This window comes from Marmota monax, unplaced genomic scaffold (genome assembly GCF_021218885.2).
Source record: "Marmota monax isolate L192 unplaced genomic scaffold, Marmota_monax_Labrador192_F-V1.1 WCK01_AAM20220418_F8-fsc00065, whole genome shotgun sequence".
NCBI lineage: Eukaryota > Metazoa > Chordata > Mammalia > Rodentia > Sciuridae > Marmota > Marmota monax.
Window position 1 is genome coordinate 860,877 of NW_026694038.1, and position 23,040 is coordinate 883,916.

Sequence of the window (23,040 nt, forward strand, 5' to 3'; positions counted from 1 at the left end):
TTTCTCTAATTTTTTGTTATTTTGGCTTAACAGAGTTGAAATAGGTATCATAGCATCATAAAATCTATAGCGATTATTTCATAATTCAAAAAGAGACCACCAAAGTGCTTAATTTTTATTAATTTTTTAATTGACAGGCAAAATTGTATGCATTTACTGTGTGCAATATATAAAAAATGCATACAACATGGAATGACAAAATCTAGCTAGTTGACATGAGCATTACCTCCTATAGTTATCAGTTTGGGGATGAAAGTACTTTATATCCATTCACTTAGCATTTTTCAAAATACATATGTTAATAATCATATTCATCATATTGCACAATTCTAACAAAAATATCAAATATAACTTCTAAAAATTATACAATATGAAATAGGCTCATTTTTTAAAATCTCAAGTCCAAAGATGAACTAATTTTTTTCCTCATGTTGATTAACATATTGTGTTGATTCATTATTAAAGTTTTAGTTGAGATGATAGAGTTAAAAACTATATGAGAGCACAGTGGATATAGTGGATATTATTTTTGTCTCAAGAGGAGGATTATAAAATTCAATTAGATGTTGAAGGTTTTTAAAACGTTTTAATTCACCAAAGTCACGCATCAACTTAAACAAACAAACAAACAAACAAAAAAAAACAGAAATCACATTGTCATTTAAGTCTTCAACTCAAACCTTTTCAACTGAGATCTGTAATTTAAGAAGATGCAAAGCTAGACACATTGCCTGCTATTTCTCTTTTCTTTGATACAGCAGGGAAAAGAAAATGAATTTATGTTGATTGATTTTTCAAAGAGATTAATTCTATGGATATACTCTAAGGAAAAATGGCAAATTGAATTTTCTTCACAAATCATAGTTAATAATTTTAAAAAAATTGTTAACTAATAAACAAGGCATTTCCTAATCTCCTCTATAATGTGACAGCTGCTTTTGTAGCCCAGGCAGTGAAATGAAACCCAGAATATAATTCTACCCCGACACTACAGAAGAAAAAATGGGGAAGGGCATTGTCTAGATCCAATCATGTTTTAAATTTGAGGCAATACAGAATAGAACAGAAAAACTAAAGTTTCATAACTCTTGTGATTTGGAGAAACCTTACTGCACTCTAGTTTTGAATCACTGTCTGCTAAACTGTTGGTTCTGCCCTTATATAGTACACTCTTGTAAGGAACTTTAATGCTAGGATTTAGTATATCTGCCTCTTTCCATTATCAAAGTCCTTAACCACATTTCAAATAAAGGGAAAAAAAGAGGGGGGCTTTTCTTAGAGTATAGAGATTGTAATAAACTCCATCTGAGGTGCACCACTTTTTTCCGTGGATGACAAAAGGCAACTCTGCATCTGCTTTGCATGAGTCAGATATAAAGCAATCCTTACACAATGCTGTTGGTTTGCTCACTTTGTTTATTTTGTATAGGTCTGCTTATTTATTTATTTGGGGAGAAGGTGTGTAGTATGTCTTCACTGAAAGCAGATGACTAATAACTTCATATCCTGAAACAGTGAACGGCCAACCTGCTCATTTCATTTGTATTCCATGGATGCCTCACTTTTCCTCCTCACTGCCTGGACTGTACTGATCAGTGTTAACAATGGTATTTTTGTCTCCCTTGAAAACTTTCTTGTTCCAACCGAGTGGAGGTAGAGGCATTCACTTAAAAACAACAACAGGTATTTTCAGTGTTTTGTTGTTTTTAAATAAATCAATATTCAGGAACCTGCATTCATTTATCAGGTAATCTAATAAAGAAGCTGACTGGTGACAAGCTCATTAAGCACATAGCAATGACCCAAAGAAAATGGCATTTTTAAACATTTTTGAAATATTGCTATATGAGATGGATTGAAGAAGACAAAACACAAAAGAAACTGTAGAAATGATAAATCATGTTCCTAAGACCTGTATTTTAGCCACTGGTGACAACTTAGATACTAACTATAACTTATGCATCACTTTTCCAGTCTTCCATCCCCCAGTCAGATGTACTAACCAAATAATATGCACCTACTCCCTCCACTAATCAAAGTCTCAAGAAAAGGGATAACATTCCTCATAGTTTCTGAGATCCTGAATTATCTAGGTTTGTCATAAAATGTACAGACACAAATAATGTAACTCTTTGTCCAGCTTCTTATCTCCTTCCACATTGATTTAATATTTATCACTTTGGTTCATTTGAAAAACAAGAAGTCTCAATGTTGCAAGGAAAACACAAAACTGCAAAATGTTACATATTCAGTCCAGAGAAAGAATGAGCTTGTTTTACTGAAATCTCTATTGATGGGGTTGAGGAGGGGCATGGATGTAAGGAGGAGTTAATGCTTCCTTAGAGATTGAATTTCCTTTGCATTTTACCAATTGCTTTTCTAAAGTCATGCTTTCACATGTTGCTTATACTAAAAGCATTCATAAAGGTCAGATATGAAAAGTGTAACTTAATTTCTGAAAACTTGCTTTTAACCTGCCACTCCCAGTTCCCATCCATGACTCCAGTAGTTCTTAAATAACTATCATTTTTGTCTATAACAAATAACACATCAAATATTTAGCTTTCCCAATTATTAGGATGTCCTTTGATCTTCTAAAGAATTTTTTCACCCGCACAATTCTTTTTTGTGACAAAAAAGTGGGTTCAAATTCCTGGTTCCAGAAAGACTCTCATTAAAAATGAACTACAACATGAGAATCAGAGCAAGGCAAATGTTTGAATATGGCCTTTGCTATAGTTCTGTTGCTCATAGGCCTTTCTCAAATGCTAAGGAAGTATTCCCTTGAAGAAAGAAATAGCAGGAAATAACAGATGTTGAATGGAAACCAATATATGTTTTTTTTTATATGACTTAATCTTAAAATACCTTGGGAAGAACACTGAAATTTGTTTCTAGTATTGATTTCCTCCTTGGTGTTGTTTATTAGGAGAACTGATTAACCAACTCATTTTGAAATTCCTGACTCAGTCATTTTCCCTAAACAGGTCACATGCTTCTGTGGGCTGCACTCACTTTTGGAGAATTCTCTAGTCACAATTAAATGGGAGTTCAGGAAGAGATATTTTTTTTATTTAATGGATAAAATGTATTTCAAGAGAATCATAGCTTCAAATACATTTTATACATTAAATATTTTAAATACATCTAAAACATACCTTCTCCTTATATTCTTTTATACTCAAATATAGCAAGTGTCTTTACCTTCTACTCCAAGATGATTCAGGGTATTTATAACCTAAAGAACTACTTGAAATATCATTTCACAAATTAGAACAATTTCTGCTCTTCAGTTACAATGTTTATTACCATCCCAAATTCTTCCTTAATAACAAAACATAGAGTGGGTATTTTAAAAATATACACATTGGTTTCATCCAATATAGAAAAAAGTTCAGAAACACCCTTTCAATGGAAAAATACTTCAATACAGATCTCCTATGACTACACAGGTCTTTATTGTAAAAACAACAGGTTAGCTAACCTGTTGTGAAGTTGGAAGTGCTGTTTCTTTGGATATTCAAACACAGCATCCAGAAAATACCATTCTTAGTAATCCATCTCAATATGGAGTGTGGTGATGTTGAAAACTACTGATTCATTTGACAGAAATATATACAACAGCCTGATCATCATATTAAACACCTGCTCAAATTTGACACTGTGGCAGAAGTTAATCACATTTAAAAATGTGAAATGTTAGAAGACATTAGGAACTCAGTTGCAGATAGAATAAATTATAGTACATGATGTAGATTGTGGTTTAGAAAAATAATTCAAAATAGTATGTTTTTAGGAAGAGGAATAAATGCTTCACTCATACTTTAAATAAACTTCAATGTTAAAAGGTCAATAAAATATTTCTGAATTTTAAATAGCAAATGATGCAGTAAAGTCAGTGGTTATGGTGGCACTTACAGTAGGGCTTATCATGTCTGGACATAGGCCACAGATTCTCAGAATAAGAAGAAAAAAAACTAGAGGAATGGATCAAATCCACATTTCACACCTGGAGCTATGTTTTGGTAGATTCTAACAAACATTCAACCAGGTCCACTTCTACTTTGTTTCTACCTGAGTTGAGAAAAAAAAAATTCAAATTGATTACTTCTCAAGTGCTTGGAAAAATATTTTAAAAAAGAAAACAACTTAGCTAAGCTTATCAAAGTCAAATGAGAAAGCAATAACTATAAGATTCTTAATGTTTTTGTAAGTATTTTTCAGGTATATAGTTTCTTTTTTCTTTCTTTATTTTTTACAATCACAGGTAAAATATCTATTTTGTAGCTGAACTTTTCTACTATTTTACAATTTATTCAGGCTATGATAGTTACGTCTACCTGAAGGATTTACCATTTTTACTTCTTAAGATTAAAACAAATTTGCGCAAAAAGAAAATGGAAACATCGATTTATTTGACTTTCAAGCATCTTGAAAAATACAAAGCTGATAAGAATGTAAAGGGTCTGGAAAATACCACATGCAAATAAATATATTAAATTTTTAAGAATGTGTTTGTAAATATGGGGGTGTGTGGACTATCAAATCCTAGGCAGTGACATTAATTTAAAGTTTTGCTTTACAAAATGAAATAAATTTGTCCTGATTTTGTGGTTCAGAACCCAGATTGAATGTCTTCTTTCCCTGTGGAGTCAGTTCTGAACCTCTTATCTGAATTTACCTACAACCATTTCTTTTTCCTGGAACACATCAAAATGTACCAAGATTAGGACATTACATGGGTGAAATAGATATACTGCTAGGTTTGCTTTATCCAGTTTGGTTTTGACAAAACCTAACTCTCCTATACTATGTAACAAGAAGTATAGTAAAAAATAAAAAAAAAATGCTTTAAGACATTTAAAATATACATTGATTAAAATGGTGAAACTAAAGTATTTGAAACAATCATGTGTGAGATTTCAATAGAATGATTAATTAGTCTGTTCCTCTAAATAATCCCAAAGTGACATGAATTCCTGTGCAGAATGAGTGTCTGTACAGAGTAATCCATGAAAGACAGACAGGCCTCTTGTCATCTGTAGCCCTAATCCATTGCCCAGAGCGTGAAAAGCACTAAGGATAACAAGTGTGAGAATCAGTAAAATCAACATTATTTTTGGATTTTATTTTCTTAACAATACTAACTGATCAATAGGCTTGTGGAAACTGACAAATACAATAGGATCTGTTTGAGGAATCAATCTAGTGAAGTGGAGGAAGAATCCTGCCTCCCTTTACCCCTCCCCCTTTCTATCCCCCTCCACCTACACTCACACAAACACATTTTGAAAGAGAGAGAGAGAGGGTGGAGAGAGAGAGAGTGCACAGTGACTGCTCTTTCTCTATTGGTCTGTAGTCGTTCGGTAATGAAAGCTGTCTTGACAATGCTTAGATCATTTTTTGTAAGGATTCTAAACTGCTTTCAGCTAAGTGTTTGTGTTTTTAATTGTGAGACTCACCCTCTCTTTCTGGCCAAGAAATTTCCATATTATTAAGTTCAGTTCTGTACTTCAAGTGCTGAGAGGGGGTGGCAGTGGCAGGAAAGAAAGAGCAGAGAAAGTTGGACACTAACAAAAGAAAAGTTCTCTCCTTTTAACTTTTGTGCAACCCCCAAATCCTATAAGGATATCAGCTTTGGGAAAGACTGAAAGAAAATAGAGGAAATTGAGACACCACAGACCACATGCCTGCTTTGTAAAGAACTTATGGTGTTTGGTTGATTCCCTGAATACATGTATATGTGCCCCCCAGAAAATTTAGTGACCCTTCACCAACTCATGAAGAGACAGAAATATTCATTTTATTTTGGTCCTTGACACTCAGCAGGGACTTTCTTGAACTTTGTCATCTTCCTCTGCCCTTTAAACCAAAACTAGGGAAGTAGCTTTTATTAATGAGATGTGATGCATTAAAAATGTTAGGCAGAGCATTCCAGAAGCTGGAAAGCCATGGATGTTTTTAAATTTTGAGTATCCTTTTGAGAATCCCCTGTTGTAATTTATAATTCTCAGTGGACCTATATTTGTCTTGAACTGATTGTTGAAATGGGCTTTACTAGGAATTTCTTCACTGAAATTGCAGTGGGGCAGGGGAAGGGGGTGGTTGAGCCTAAGGGGTTTGTTGGGAGGAGGGAATGATCTCTAACAAGGCTTTAAAACCTTCAGTGGTTAAAGTTATATTGATGAGAAGGTTTCTCTCTCCAACACACACACACACACACACACACACACGCACACTCAAGTTCAGCAGGATTGTATAATGAGCATGAATTGTAAATTATGTAGGTAACAGTATTCAGATTTTTTTAATCAAAATTGCACCCAAAAATGGCTATAAAACAACGCTTGCCTTGGGAAGTAAATTTATAGCTACATGCCTTTCACAGGCACGCTGGAGGGTTCTGCTCCCGGCTCTAATCTCTGTGAGATGTTTTTTGCATGTGTTGTGTGACAGGAGGGAAGGGGAGTGGGTTGAGCTCGCCTGTTCTCCCATTGTCAGCCAGTCTAGTGAGTGTTGGGAAAACCTGTCTGTGGGATCTTGTGTCATCTCTCCCTACATGTGTACAGGAAAAGTCCGCGCTGCTCCTGCTGACGGTTCCTCTCTCTCTCTCTCTCTCCCTCTCTCTCTCCTCTCTCTCTCTCTCCCCTCCTCTCTCTCTCTCTTTCTCTGTTTCCCTTTCATTCTGCTTCCCCGGAGCCGAATGAAGCAGGGAGCAGGATTAGAGTCGGCCACCGGCTATCAGAGGAACATAGATAAAAGGAACTGCTTCTTAAGCACCACCACTGCCGCAGCCCTTGTTAATTTTTTTTTTTTTTCCTCTCTCTTTCCACACAACAGTTGTGCCTCATTATCCGGTGCCTGGCTCGATTTTTTTTTCTTTTTTCTTTTTTTTTTTTTTTGAGGGTTTGAAGTTTCTGTGCTTCAGTGACTGTTACAGAAGAAGAGGTGTTAGTGTTGCCATGAGGTCTTGATTGTCTGCATTTATGAATGAAACTGACCTAAATCACCTGTTACCTCCAGTTTCCAGATTGTTTGAACTTCTCTGGCCGCACAATACAGGAAGGAAGACTGAAGCAGCACAGAGACCTACAGCGTCTGCAGCATGGGCTGGTTCACTGGGATTGTCTGTCTTTTCTGGGGAGTATTACTTACAGCAAGAGCAAACTATCAAAATGGGAAGAACAATGTGCCAAGGCTGAAATTATCCTACAAAGGTAAATCTTTCTTTTTCTTTCTATTTTTTTTTTTTTTTGGGCTGGCTTTTTGCCCCCGCCACACACACTTCGTTCCTTGAACTCCCTCCCAACCCAAACCATCAAACCTTTAGTTTAACCTGAGAAACCTATGTGATTATATGTACCTTTCTGAGATGATTTGAACACTTTTTTTTTAAAGCACGTCTTCTGTTTGATATGTGACAATTTAAATGCAAACAAAGAACATTTAATCACATTTGCAGAGAAGAGCTGCATGCCTGGTACATGCTGATCTGTATATCTTTTGATCATATCTTCTGTTAATTTTTATGACTTTACTTCTCTTAAAAAATTAAAAACAATACTAATGTAAAAAATGGTCTCTTTATAAATGTGCATGTCTCACCTATAATAATGAATTGTATTTTCTTAGTTTTAGACATTAAATGGTTAATCATCATCATGAATATTCAGTTTGTTCAAATCTGACAATCAGATGCTTAACATAAGCAGTAGATCACGGTTTGCCAAGAGAACATAAACTGGAGAACAGACTAGTTTTTCCACAGTGTGTTATGATTGTACAAAAGACTGTGTATTTGACTAATTGGTGTAAAGCTAGCTTTTCAAATATAATGTTATTTAATTCCGTATGCACTTCAGTGAGAATTGAAGAGCTATTACTCTCTAGTTGCATAGCTACTTATGTGAACTTCTTTATAAAAAAGTATAGATTGATAAAAGAAAAAAAAACACCCATCTGTATTACATGGTACTTTATTTGGTTACAGTTTCATGCATGTGCTTGTTTTTAATTGAGGATTTAAGAGAAAATATTCATCATAAAATTTGTTTAGACAGATTTTATAGATTGATGTATAAAGTAATGCTAAAATGCTTCCAGATAATACTTTTTAATATCAGAAAATACTTCTATAACTCAGGTATTATGAAATGGAGTTGAAGATTAAACTGTTTGCACTCAAGTAGTTCTGCTCCCTAAGGTGCTGATTTCTTAGGATTCTCAGATTTCTAGAATTGGGGGTGGGGCAGTGAGAAGCTTCAATTATGCTACAATTTTAGCCTATGGGGTAAAAGAAAACTATTGGATATCTGTGGTGATGTCTGTCTACTGTACACTGCTCTATGCCAGAAGATATAATCTTTAATTTTCACATGATGGCTAACATCCCTTTCTGAATGCTTTAGTGTGAAAGAGGATCTCAAGTAGAAAAGAGAGGTAATTTTCACACTCTGGATTAGAAATTAAACACCTATTAAATGTGTTTATTTGAATTTAATACTCATTGTGAAAAATACATTGAATTAGAAAATATTTTTGGTCTAATAATTTCTTGGGTGTCCAATGAAGAACAGATTTTAAGCATCAGCAAAAATTGCAATTTTATTAGTTTTTTTTTTTTTTTAAAAAGCATACCATCCATTAAATACTCAATTAAATCTCTATTATGTTTCTATTTAATAACTGTCTTTGTATTGTTTCTATAACATTTAATGTTATGACATCTTTTCTCTCCTTGAGAAGATGCCATCAAATAATTCTTAATAGTCCACTTTATTCAAGTTTATATTCAGTATAAGTTTATATGCAACTTTAGTTCTCAAAGATGTGAATGGCTGCATGCTATAATTTTAGATTAATAAATGTGAAAAAAAGTGAAACATTCTAAAATCTATAAGATTTAGAGAAAGTTGTCAAAGTGCTAAATCAATTTTAAAATCAAATAAAAATTGAATACCATACTTTCTTATTTTGAAATAATCTTATTTTCATGGCGAATAGATTATCATTCTCCATGATAGAAGAGGTACCTTTTTCTTTTTTCTATACATTCAAGTCAGGTAGATAGAATTTAATTAAAATATTTTAACCTTGTCTGATGAAGCAGCTCTATACTTTGACAAGATCTATATATTAGACACTGTCATTATAAGCCTTTCCTTTTTTTTTTTTTTTGGTAAATGTCATTCATCAGAATTATTATGCTTTTTTTTTTTTTTAATCAAAACTGCCTCACAGCTATATAACAATTCTACTGATATACCAAAAGCTTGGCAGTTTGGTTAAAAATAAACTGTGAAATGGACAACAAGAATAAACAGAGTGGTCCAAACAGTTTTTCTTGTGTCATTTTATTGGTCTGTCATTACCTTTTTGTCTCTGGATGTAGCTTGTTTTGCCAAAGCAAACACCTGGCATCCAATTGTCAGTACTTTGTTTCTAAACTATAATGGAGATAGATTTTTTTTAGCTACTTCTTTTTCCTCCTTAATGAGATGTCAAACATAGTTAAAATATCAACTGCATTACCCTTAAAAATATTCCAGCAGGACTCATGAAGAGTTAAATCCCTGCCAACCTTCATTTCCCATGGTCACTTGTTTTCAAAGATCCACCATTAACCCTCTCATTGCTCAGGTGGCTAAGATGAAGTTTCATGCAATTACTGAACTTATTTTCTACTTGCCTAGTAGGAGATTAAAGAGATTTGATACATTAAATGAGAAAGAAAAAGAAGTAAAAACAAGAAGGCAGCCTTTGTTGGGAATGTACACCCATATCTAATAAGATACCTCTTTACTTTCTAGGAAAAAGGACTTGAATAGATGTGCTCAGGACCATCTGGAGAAGTGATAATATTAGAAAAATGGGGTATGCTGGCTTTTCCTCTGAACCAATCTGATTTAGAATCCTTGTGGGGGAAGAAAATGTGAGAACTCCATAAATCTCAGCAGTCACATAGAAATTATCCTCAAGAAACATTCACTCAGAGATACTTTTGCCTTCCTTAAATGTATGCAATAGAACTAAAAGTTAAGCTGCTACTTTAAAAAAATGGCACATAACTGTTTATTTCCTCTACAAACCTAGACAGATTTTACTTTTCTTATGAAATACTAGAAAATAATTTAATCTTTCATTTGGGATATGTGATACAATGAAGGTTTCAGTAAAATCTATGTAAATCACAAGAATGAATAAGTTTCAGGTTTTAAATAAATGACAGATATTCCATCATTCAATGTAATGGGTTTTCCCATGACATTGTGTGTTTCAGTTTTAGTAGAAATCAAAGACACATGCAAGTCTCAATGTGATGGTGATCCTGTGAATCCAAAGGTTAAATCAATAATTTTAACCTTACCTTCATAGGGAGGACTTAGTAAATAAGACTGAAATAAAGGGTAGACATTTTAAAGACTTTCTTTTCATATTTGATGACATTTCCCCCCTTAGAGTCTTGTTGTTTAATTCTTGTGAGAATGAGATTGCCAATTAAATCAAAATTCTCATGTACACTTTTCTGATATTAGAAGAAAATTTTATTTAATTAAAATCTCTGAAGTAAAAGTTTCAAAAATTTTTTCTTCTTAGTCTATTCTTCAACAAATTATTATTGTTTACAAAACAAATCAATATAAATAATGATTTACTGAACTTTATTTCTGTTCAGCAATTTTTTTACCAAAATAGTGTTTAATTATATATATATTATATGTATAGTATATATGTGTATATATATATATATATATATATATATATATATATATATACACATATATACATAGAGAGAGAGAAAGAGTTTATTTATACATACTACATATATAAAGATATGGATATGTGTATAGATATGGATATATGCATACATGTATTCTATTTAAAATACATATCTTCATGTTGATATTTATGGCTGGGAAAATAATTTCAGCAATCTACAGGATGTGACTTATGATAAAAAGCCTTCACAAATAAATATATTAGCTTAAAATGACAATTATATTTTATATCATAATTTCAGCAATCTACAGGATGTGACTTATGATAAAAAGCCTTCACAAATAAATATATTAGCTTAAAATGACAATCGTATTTTATATCATATTTATTATATATAAATAAAATAAAAGGAGTGTGACCTTTAAGTCCTGTGAAAAGTTTTGATGAATATCCTAAGTATTTATATAATAGTATAGAATGGAATGTGTCTTACATGAAAAATTTAGCTATTGCAGTTAAAATTAAATTTTGTAGGAAAGTTAGGGGAAAGAATGACACATACAAGCTCTCTCTCTCTCTCTCTCTCTCTCTCACACACACACACACACACACACACACATGTGTGTGTGTGCATAGAGCAACAAAGTCATAAATTCTTTGCAGTTTCTTTTCTCAAACAGTCACTATTCATTTGGCACCTGGAATTTAACTAGCTAATCTTTATTTAACATGATCTTTTCAAATTTTATTAACTTTAACCTCAGATTTTGATTCCAAGATCTTCAATTTAAACACAAAGAACAGTAGAACTTTAATTTGTCTAATCAACGAGAATATGCTGGCAAAATAATGAAAAATGAACATAAAAATAATATAAAAGTCACACATCTTGTGATTCAATTCAGTTCTGGTCAGATTAAATGATGGCTAGTGAAGTCTCACATTTGTGGCTCCTCTGTTAATGCTGCCAAACAGATTGGACTTTGAAATAATAATTTATACAGTGTAAACTGTAGCATGTAGGAAAGTAATTGAGACCAAAAAATAAGCCTCTAGATCATTAACTTATAACAATGATATTCAGTCACTATTAACTTCAATAAACCTGAACATTGAATAGACAAGTTTCCTAATTCTAATTTTTGTGTTGTATTTTCTTTTCATGTTAATTAACAGTCTACTATTATAAATTATATAAAAAATACCAAGATATTTAGCCCAATAAATAGATGTGTAGACTGTGATATCTAATTTCCCTTCATTTTCTGACTTAATTATCACCCATAAACAACATAATTAACAAATATCATTTGGGGTCAGTTTTACTTAAATTCTGCACCTAAGAATTAATTTAAGGATATTTTAGGAATAAATTTAATAGGTTAATTAATATGATTATATATGTCCCTATTGACAAAAATAGATGCTAAGCTATTGATTGAAGAAGATATTATCCTTAGTGTGAATACACAATTGCATTCTGTATTAAATTTTGCATCATATTTTCAGATGTGTGCTTTAAGAAACTTGTATTTTAAAGTTATCATCAACTTTTACGTGTCCATGAGCAATTTTGTGGTTTAAATTATTATCTCAAACTTAAACTTCATCCACACATCTATGTGGTCAAAAGATCAAAATACCATACTTTCACACCGTTTGAAGAATTTTTAAATCTAAAATCAGGACTATCTTAAATAGAATTTATATTTGAATTTTTCTAATAGTTTCCAAAATGATCAATATTAAAATACATTTTGGATTGATAATTAGGCAACCAGTGTTGAATGGGATAAATTGAGAGGATAAATGAATGACTTTTCCAGGCACCTATTTCATTGCACTACATTTTATTTTTTCATATATTTACAAAGTCCTAATACTATAACTTGGCAAGTTGTATATTAAAGTAATAAAACATTACTCCTATCAAAATATTATGAATTAGTTTATGATAAAATGATCCTTTGCAGTAAAGTTGTACATATAACTTCCAAACAAAGTTAGAGTTAGAACTCATTTATGAAGACCAGAAGTTGTAAACATAAATTAGGATTGGGATGCCATTAATTTTTTGTGATTTCCAAGGTGCTATCTAAAGGAATCATCATGATTTGCAGTTCTATGTTTCCACTAATAGGTGGCACTAGCCATTTGTCACAGCTTTTTCACTGGTTCTGAAAAGGACAGGCTGCTAGGATAAGCACCCATGGAACAAAGTGTAGAGGCTGTGCTTGGTAAAACTGGCAAGAGTCATGAGATGTGACATGCATGAAAATGATACATTACTTAAGTGAAATTTGCTAAAGATTTTGATGTGTTCCTTGCATGCACTTATTGATACATTTTTGACCAGGAAGAAGTAAATGGTTATATATAAACAATAATTTTTTAACTTAAATGAGGTTATATGTGAGCCTGATCTCTAAGATAGAAAGTAAACTAATTAGTGACATAGTGATACCAACAATTAGAGTGATGGAAGGACGGTATTAGTATGAAAACTAATTACATATGTTGGTATGTAATAAATTACATATATATGTATTTTCTGTATCATTTTCTTATAGGAAGAAGTGAGCTTGCCTGTGGCACATTATTGCTACCATTTATAATTGGAGAGTACCTAGCTGAGAAGATAATGTTTAGAAAGTTGTATCTGTAAAACAATGGCTTCTTTTAATTTTTAACCTGTTCAAAATTATCATCATAATTAAACATATGGAAGAATCAATAAATCCCATCTGACATAAATAAGTCTGAATGTCTCCAGCTACTATCTCCTTCTATTGCCAAGACATAAACATCAGTATAAATAGAGAATTCTCACACTATTTCTAAACAGTAACAAAGCTGGACTCTGTCAAACCCAGGATAAGAAAATATACAATTTATACTTGAACTAGGGAATGAAGATAAGCAAAAATATAATTCTGTTGATAAAATAAGAATAATTTGGTCTTAGTATTTTATGCAAGCTTAGGCTAAAACTTAGAAGGACCACAAATTTAGGAGGTCTTGTCATCTTTTGAATAAACCATTAAACCTGCATTTCTAGGTTTCTCTTTCTTGGAGAGATGTGGCACAGGAAGCAATGTTGACCCAAACTTATAGTAATTAATGTGCTGCTATAATCATAAATATGTCTTTAGGTAAAACAAACATCACCTACTTGGCTTATCATCAGAATAGTAAATGAAACTGTTCTATTGACTACATCAAATGACTTTTTTTTAAGTCTGTAAAACTACTTTCAAGAATCATCTTTGTAGTGCCAGATTGTGAGGTTCATGAAGCTGGATATGTATTATGTATTATATTTTAATCTATATACTCTCAAAGGCTAGTACAATCACTCATTGTTGACTGATTTTGTGACTTAGTTGATGCATCTTGTTGTGTTTTTTTAAATCTAAAATATGCCTTTTAAAAAACACAATTCATTTTGGAAACAAGAGGAATGCAAATTTATAATAAATCAATTTATTATAAGTGAATTGTACATTGTAGTACTGTTAAGAAAGGAAAAGTGTTGCTAGCTGCAAGGGTAGAGGCTGTATGTCAATGATACTTCAGCTGCACAAGGATGTGAGAACAGTGGCATCTCTCCCAAGCCACATCTCATTTTGAACCAAGGCTATTCCAAGACTGAATCAGAAAATATCCTGGTCATCTTTTCTTGCCTACAGCTCAGAAATGGGGAATATACAATACACATGTACAGGAAGATTCTAGGTACAAGGTGAGGAATTACTTCCTTTCTTTGGACACATTTGATTTCCTTTTTCTCTTATGTTGCAGTACTCACATATGGAAAAGAAAGTGACACTGTTATAAAACTAAATAGTGGCTAAAGATAAAGAAAACTGTCTTAACCTCACACTGAGCACTTGAAATGTTTGTGTAGCAAAACCAGTCCTCCCAAATGAAGTTGAACATATCCTTAATGAACAATCTCAGCTGACTATTTTTCATTGTCCCCACTTCTTCAAGAATCCTGGCTTTGCTCTCTGACAGCTTGCTAAGATGCAGCATTTCAGAACTTCCTTTGCTGCTTCTGTCACACTTACCAAGGGCAACAGTTGCTCACAGCGCCTGCTGCCTCATCTCCAAGTCAGTTTCTTCCTTCCCTTGTCTTCCTGCCCCACAGCCTGGTAACACCTCCCATTTCCCTCTTCAACCTTTTCATCCTCAGAGCTCTTTCTCAGAAAAGTAAATGTGATAGGAAATAGCCAAAAAAAATGTCTGGCTGAAATGTGACTATACAATAATACAGGTTGAACTCTGATTTAGATTCTGATCTCAAATTATTAAGAAGATGGAAGAGGATAATAGCCTAATTTCCTTAAGCCACTTATAGGGCTGTAGACTGACATTTGTAATTTAAGGAATTTACAAATATGGATGGAAAATTCTTAAAAAATATTTGTTATTCTGGTCAAAAGTTAAAAATAGCAGGAAAGAACAGTAGAACAGCTATCAATTGCACTGTTGTGTACCAATCGTAACTATTAAATGGCAGTAAAAGTAATGTAGGCCTAGTCCTAATCCTTAAGCATATATTCAAGCAAAGTAAGAATAAAGTTGTTTACACCTTAGGTCAATCCAAGCTATATATATTTATGGATCTTCAGGATATGTGTCAGAATTTATAATAATTTATAATAATTTTGAAAAAACCGATGCTTCTGTGTCAGAAGCATTAAGTGTTCCCTTCGAATTTCAAATCTCAAGAGACATCTTTAAGTCTTAGGTTAAATGGAACTACATTTTATCAGCTTTACAGACTTTATTTACAAAAATCAGTTATTATATATTTCCAATACATATTATATGTATGACATTAAGTCACATAAGTCATTTTTCACATTTCTTCATAAATGAATAGATTTTTAGATAAATAATATGAATATGAAAGGGCTTCTGAGGTAGATATATCTGCTTAGAGTTTAGGGCTCATGTAAAATGGGGAACAGGGAAGGTGGGCCTTAAATGAAAAGAAGAATGTAAGAAGGCAAATGTGGAGAAAAGTGGTGACTGCCACTATTGAAAACTTTCCTTCTGATTTGGTTTTCACAAAGCAATATGCATAATTTATATCACTTAAAATTGCAGCACAGAAGACAAGGAACTTCATAATTAATATGTAGTTGTAGAAGTTTGCCTAAAAAATTACATCAAGAAGTACAGGTGACACACACTTAGAAGGACTTTTCCACAGTGGTCAGAGTCATTTGGGCTTATCTATCTCTTCTTTGGATGTCTACAAAACACACGAACCTGGCTTATTTCTAACCAAATAAAAAAGGAAATTATTCTTTTTATTCAATGTAGAAAGTATTCCCACTGTGTTTCATTGAGATTATGAAATACAGTAATATAGAACGCTGGTGCCTTGTTTTCCTAGTTAACTCTTATTTATTCTGCTTTAATTTATTAATTTGTTAATTCACCAGCAAGTTGTGAAAAGAGCAGTTCCTATTTTACAAACATATTTGCTTTTAATATGAAGATATCCAGGCGCTGGGGTTGTGGCTCAGTGGTAGAGCGCTCATCTAGCAGGTGTGAGGCCCTGGGTTTGATCCTCAGCCCCACATAAAAATAAATAAATAAAATAAAGATGTATATATATAAAATACATCTTTATTTTATTTATTATATATATATATATATATATATATATATATATATTTATAACAGGTAAAATGGGGAACAGGAAGGTGGGCCTTGAATGAAAAGGATGTAAAATGCAAATATATAAATATATATATATATATGAGATATCCATAACATTCATACAATGGGCATCCAGAAATAAAATGCGCCTTTAATTGTGTGTTCCTTTTATATGATTCCTATCTTTAAATATAAATTAATATACTACATATACTTTTACCTACATAGTACTTCATCATTCAATATGTTTCTCTAGCTCATAAAAAATTAGTTTCATAACAAACAGGATAGTAAAATCTTGGAACATTTCATATTTATATTAGACAAAGTTGTAGATTCATTGTATCTTGCAACACAAACTTCAAAAAAAGAAAAAAGTCACTTCTGGAATTCCTTGTACTTACAGAATTGAATTTAGATGAAGAAATACCTAAATGATGGGTTTATATTTAGTATATATGTATGATTATGTGTATTCATAATACTCAAGTACAAGAAAAGCCGTTGCAATTTTCTAAATCATATTACATTTAATTTGAAATTATAGAACATGGAATGCCACCCATCAGATCACAGGGTTGTAAGGAAGGTCTTAGGAGGGGGTCTCACTTTGCTTGATGTCAGATCCCCAGCTGTTCAGGAGGATTATTATTTTCTCTCCTTTACAGTGGACCTTCCCCGAGCACCTTCTGTATCTAGTGCTGCTCTCAGCTCATTCTTTGTCTTGCTCAGGCATAGCTACTCTGGGACATTGCCAGGATGTACCTTTCAAACTCCTTCCACTGAGAATCCTCATCACGTGGCTTCAGGCCCTAGCACTTAGGGTCTTGCCTCCATAGCATGAGGTTTCCACCCTCAGGGCCTTGCACCTCCAGGGTGCAAAGTGTGAACAGGACCAATCCCTCAATTCAATCACCCTCTGCCTTTCCAGGTTTGAAATATATTACCTAAAAAAAAAAAAAAAAAAAAAAAGATTCTGCTCCCCACACCCGAAAATACAAATCTTCAGTCTGTATTTTTCTTGATCTATTGAAATAACTCCCATTGAATGCTATCCTTTTTAAAAACATTCTGTGAATTATTCCCTGGGGAAATGACAAAAGGTTTTAGGCCCTCAATTAACAAACAAACAAAAACTTTATGTGACTCTTGAGAGGAGGTTAAGAACTTTCCATTTCATTTTTGGCGAAACAATCTATAGCAGAGCAAAATAAAAAAGACAATTACTTAATGAGGTTATCTTGGCATTTAATTTCATACATGTGTCCCTTTATTCCTGACTGGTCCACCCCATATTTAACCAGTCTCAGTGTCCTATAGATTCTGCCTCTTGAGTCTGTCACTCAAATCTTCTCTGTTCTCTCTTCCAGGTGAGAACAGGCCCCTGTCATCATTTGACCTTTACTGCAACAGCAACCTCTAATCATTAATTCTTCTTTCTGTTATTTCTGGCTATAATTTTTTTCTTGAATTCATAATTTAATTATGCTTTTCTCTTATTTAAAATTCCTACTGATTAAAGCCCAAACTACTTCATGTGATCTATTAAAGTGATTAACCTGAGTCTAGGTGGTAGAGGGCACTGTTGAAAGCCCTGACTTTGTTCATATATAAGGAAGTAAGCCTGAATAATGATAATGATAATGATAATGATAATAATAATAGAAATGAAGAAGAAAGGCTGAAGATGAGCTATGTTGAAAGTATAGACATGTTAGTTTGGTTAATTAATTGATTAAGCACAGATTAGGACTCAGAGAATTAGGGAACTATAAATTTTGAAATTTCCACAACCAGAAGTATGAGACAATACTGATAATAACCCAAACAGGAGGATTTCTTCACCTCATGCCCCCAATCATGCCCACAACTGCACTTTCTTCTCCACAGCCTTTCCTTCCTGGGAGCACTTCCATGAGATGACACACTTCCCAGCCTCTTGGTGGTTTACTAATGCCCTCAGCTCCAATAAACATTACTTGAGTATCTCCTCTGGATAGGCTTTCCAAGAGGCAGGGCGTAGGAGACATGGTCTAGCAACTGTCCTGAAGAAATTTAGCATCTGGGAGAGGAAAAGACACAGACTGTCAGCTATTTAACATCACAACTGTTCTGCATACATTTTATATTTATAGTCAAGTTAAGTAGAGAGTCTTGTGTATAATAGGCCCTCATTAAATACTTCTTGAATGAAGCAGCGTAAGTAATAAGTGAGAAGGTGGCAGATAATCATTTCAGGTCAGAGGACTAAGACGCACAGGTGAGACCCTACATATGATAGACTTAAGTGCATGGCACTCACTAGATTCATTTGAAGATTTATAAAGTAGATTAATAAAATGTTTAGTTAGGATAAATACCATTTAAGGCTGAAAAGCCAGTTTAGATATGGACAAGTGGCAGAGAATTTTCAAATAGAGATTATAGTGTTTAAACTTAAGCAAATAGATGATAGTAACTTTTTAAATGAAATGAGCCAAGCAAGGCTTTTGGAATCCAGATAACTAGGAGTTTACCTTCAAGTATTGAGATATATGAGTTATTAAGTCATCTTCTGAGACGATGAAGCAAGATTCTGAAACAAATGGCTACCAATCAGAAGGGGGCGTCAGATAATGACCTATTCATCTGGGATACAGTGACTTCACACATGGACATGTAACTTGTTTTTATGTACATAAAACTCATAATATCGTGAGTCTACAGAAAAGCAAGTCACACTTTAAAAACTGAAGAGTTTTATGCTTTAGCCTAAAATTTTAAAATCCAACAAAAGATTGACAATTAGTATATAGCTGCCTATCTAAAAATATTCTATATCACATTAATCCCTTCAAATTTCTTAAGTTCATGGCAGAGCATACATTTACAATTTTTGATCAGGAGTCCTACATATACTGTTATTTATCAGGATATTTTTTATGTTAGGAAAACAAGACACTGTGGGTGACTATTTTCTTTATATTGACTAACTATATAATTTGGGTTCATAATTCTTTCAATAGATAATTTTCTTCTCCTGGGCTGGTATGCAGAGATTCACTCCTTTATCCTGAATTCTAACTAGATGTAATTGGAATCTGTGATTAAACAAAGCAACTACTCCTAACATTCCAATTCCCTATTAGGCTTTCACACACTGGCCCAGAGCCATGGAGTCTCTTACTTTCTCTGCGTGATCTTCATGTTCAATAGAATCTCTGACTTTTGTTTCCAAAGGTGCCTATTCAGCACAGAATTAAGATTTTCCTTGCACAGACCTAACACAGAGGCATCCTCTCTCTGTCGTTTAACCCCCTCATTCAACTACTTGAGAAACATTTCAACACAACAAAATGAGAGCAAATAATTAAAAGAATGTTCTGAGTGTCCCCACCCCCAACCCCCGGCATCCATGAAATACTCAGCAAGTGAGAGTCAATGTCTTTTTTGTCCATTCTTGTTTCATCACACCAAGATTAACACTTATTGGCTTTTCTCTTTAGCTGTCAAATTGGAGAGAACTACCTACTCTATGACAGTTCTGTTCACAACTGTATAAACATCAGGAAATTAACTTCAAAAGAGTCTGTTTGAAGTAAATTCCATATAAGGAAGTAAAATTAGTGATGCTAGAGTAATTTTTTTCTTTAGGACAGATCTCAGTCTAAATATTGAGTATACCCATAGAATATGGAGCCTTCATTGTTCAAAACTCAGTGTATTTTTAAAAATAATTTAGTTTTATATATGGATGGAGATAATGGCTGAATATTTCTACTGGACCAGATTTGTCACCTTTTCATATTTCCAAGAGAATAAAATTGCATGTTCTTTGATATTGCATGTGTTTAACTTCAATGTATATTATTTGATAAAGTACACTATTGTTACTTATCATTGTTGAATGGTAAGTTGTACTGTGCTTATGGTATCCAAGTATCTACTTGTTAGCCTTTTGAAAATTAATACAGTTTTGAAATTCAACAATCAAAACAAAAATTTTACAAGGATAAGAGTAGTGTTAGCATAGTACTAAAAGCATTGAACTTTCTCTGGCACTTCCTAGGTGTGAGGACTTTGGACTGGTTTTTTTTTCAACCTTAAGTCCTTCTTCTCTACTATAGACTAGTTATCTCCTGAAAATTGTTATGGCTATAGCAACAATGATTGGGTAAGATACCCAATCAGTGATTGATGCAAAGACATAGTCAATAACTATTAATTCCATGAATATTAATAATTGGATTACAGTGTTTAGTTCATCTGTGGTAGATTTACATGTATGTATTTTCCAGCTAATACCTTTTGTGAATTAAATGAATAGAGATAATACAAAGAAAATAATAACATGTATTTGTGACTTGCTTCTTTAAAAGATATGGCATAGCAATATCAATGTTTAAAAACATGAAGTTTGTCAACATTAGCTAGTCAGGGAAGATATGAGAAAGCTTTGTAAAATGATAGTGTTTGCAGTAAACAACTGATGGCATAAAATAGCTGACTCTAGCATTAGGCTTTCAGTCCCTCATCGTACATTTAGGTAAAGCTAAGTGTCCTGATCATAGGCCTCTTGCTTTATGAATTTATTCAAAAGTGTAATTTTAATAGAATTAATGTACCTTAAAGATAAAGATGGGGATGAAAGGAGACCTAATTTTTAGGTCTTCTGGCTGTGAATTCTTTTGGAGCCAGGTGGAGCAAGGAAGCACCTGTTTTTAAAGGAAAGTTTTAGCTGCATCTCACAGACTGTAAGTTCCAATTTATGTTTTCAACATGAACTAAAGTCAGTCATTTAATATTTAGTAGAAATAACCAGGAAATGACGAGTTTTATTTGCTCCTGTACTTACAACATATCCTCTCCAGTGGTGTAATAGCTGCTTGAATATTATTTTGTTATGACTTGGTCCATGAAGACACAACATCCTTCATGACAACTTAAGGAGTATTGAATCCACATAGGAATTAGCACAATATTCCTTTTTAATATGTCCCTGAGTCTGAATGAAGCATTGTAGATACAAAGTCTGAGTCTTTCTGACCAATTCCATGAACCACCTGTGATTGCAAATAACCCGTTTGCAGGAAAGAGGATATTCAGTCACTCAAGAAAATAAACTTGAAGTCTGAAGCTAGTAAATAGAATGAAGAACATGTTGAGGGTAACTTAAAGGGGCTTTTGTCTAACAGAAGACACTTGGAAACCAGACTGGGAAATCTAGACGTCAGGAAAAGAGGTGACACTAACTACAGGCGGCTTTTAAAGGATTTTTCTGGAAGACAGAATTTTTTTAAAAAACACTTATGCACCAGCATGAATAAATTTCTGAGGTACTTTAGACAAAGATGAATTTTATTTCATTGTGGCTTTAGCTGTATTACAATGCTCATAAACTATTTTACCTTATGCCAGACATATGGAAGCAATCAGTGTATGTAAATGATATGTGAAGGTGAGGCACAGTTTTAGCTTAAAAACTTAGACTGTCTGTGGTTATAAATTATAACCACATCACAAAGAGCAACTTTCCTTTTAATAGTAACTTAAATGTAAAAATAATCAGCGATGAATTCATAAAACTACTAGTGTTTTCTTAGTAAAATCCAATAAATGTAAAATATACTGCTACTTTGTGCTGTTATATTTTTCAGACACAATATTCAAAGGCAAATTTTTTTTTCTTTAAGTAATTGCTAAAATGTAAGTAGCTGAAGTTAGACATAATTACATCCGTCTATCTCTAAAAAACTACTTTCACAAAGGGTAGTGTTTTAGTGTGGCTGTACTTATCTTTCATTGAAATAAATGATTCCTTCCATTTTTCCTTTAACATGGTATAAATTAGGTTTTTTGCCTATGATATACCCTTTCTACTTAAATGTATGTATATGTCTCTAGATATATGTTTCATAACATTTCATAAATTTTGAACATATACCCTGAATCAAATCTCCTTGAAAAGGAAATGGATATAATAAAAATAAATGTTTTCCTTTCTTTAAATTCATAACAATGAAACTTTTGGTCTCAATATGATGGTGTCGTGCCTCTTTTAAAATAGTTTTTATCAGCTGCTATATGTAAAGCTGGATATTAAAATGACACAAATTTAAAGTAGTGTTACTGGACATGCACACACACAGACACAGGTACACACACATTTGAGGAGGGAAAGAAAATAGAGCAAAATATAATAAATCAAATGTGAATTTTTAAGCATTATCTTACCATTTTTTTCCATGAAGAAAAGGCACAAAGTCATGTTCTGTTAAGTTGAACTCAGATCCATTGTACTGCCAATGTGCTCATTAAAAAATCTATAGGTATTGCTGGGCATGTTGATGCATGCCTACAATCCCAGTGGCTCAGAAGGCTGAGGCAGAAGAATCATGAGTTCAGAGCCAGCCTCAGCAACAGCAAGGCACTAAGCAGCTCAGTGAGACCCTGTCTCTAAATAAAATACAAAATAGGGCTGAGTATGTGACTCAGTGATTGAGTGCTCCTTAGTTAAATCCCTGGTACCAAAAAAAAAATCTATAGTAAAACAAAAACTCACTAATTCCAACATATTTGCTTGAAGGACTGAAGAAATGAGTCATTATAAGTTTCTAAATAAAATTTGCCAGTATATAAAGAAAATAAATAGCATCCAACCTTTGG

The 23,040-nt window shown here is 33.0% G+C and overlaps 1 protein-coding gene across 3 annotated transcripts in view; it reads left to right on the forward strand.

Annotated features, from left to right (window-relative positions):
* Positions 1-23,040, forward strand: part of Sema3a (semaphorin 3A) — a 445,988-nt gene that overhangs the window by 242,885 nt on the left and 180,063 nt on the right. Inside the window, exons 1-2 of one of the 3 annotated variants that reach the window (XM_046464207.2) lie at positions 6,363-6,509; positions 7,024-7,217. In XM_046464207.2, coding sequence (XP_046320163.1) covers positions 7,106-7,217 — 112 coding nt within the window. In that variant the 5' untranslated portion in view covers positions 6,363-6,509; positions 7,024-7,105. The other 2 variants (XM_046464206.2, XM_058585486.1) reach the window with 2 other exon arrangements.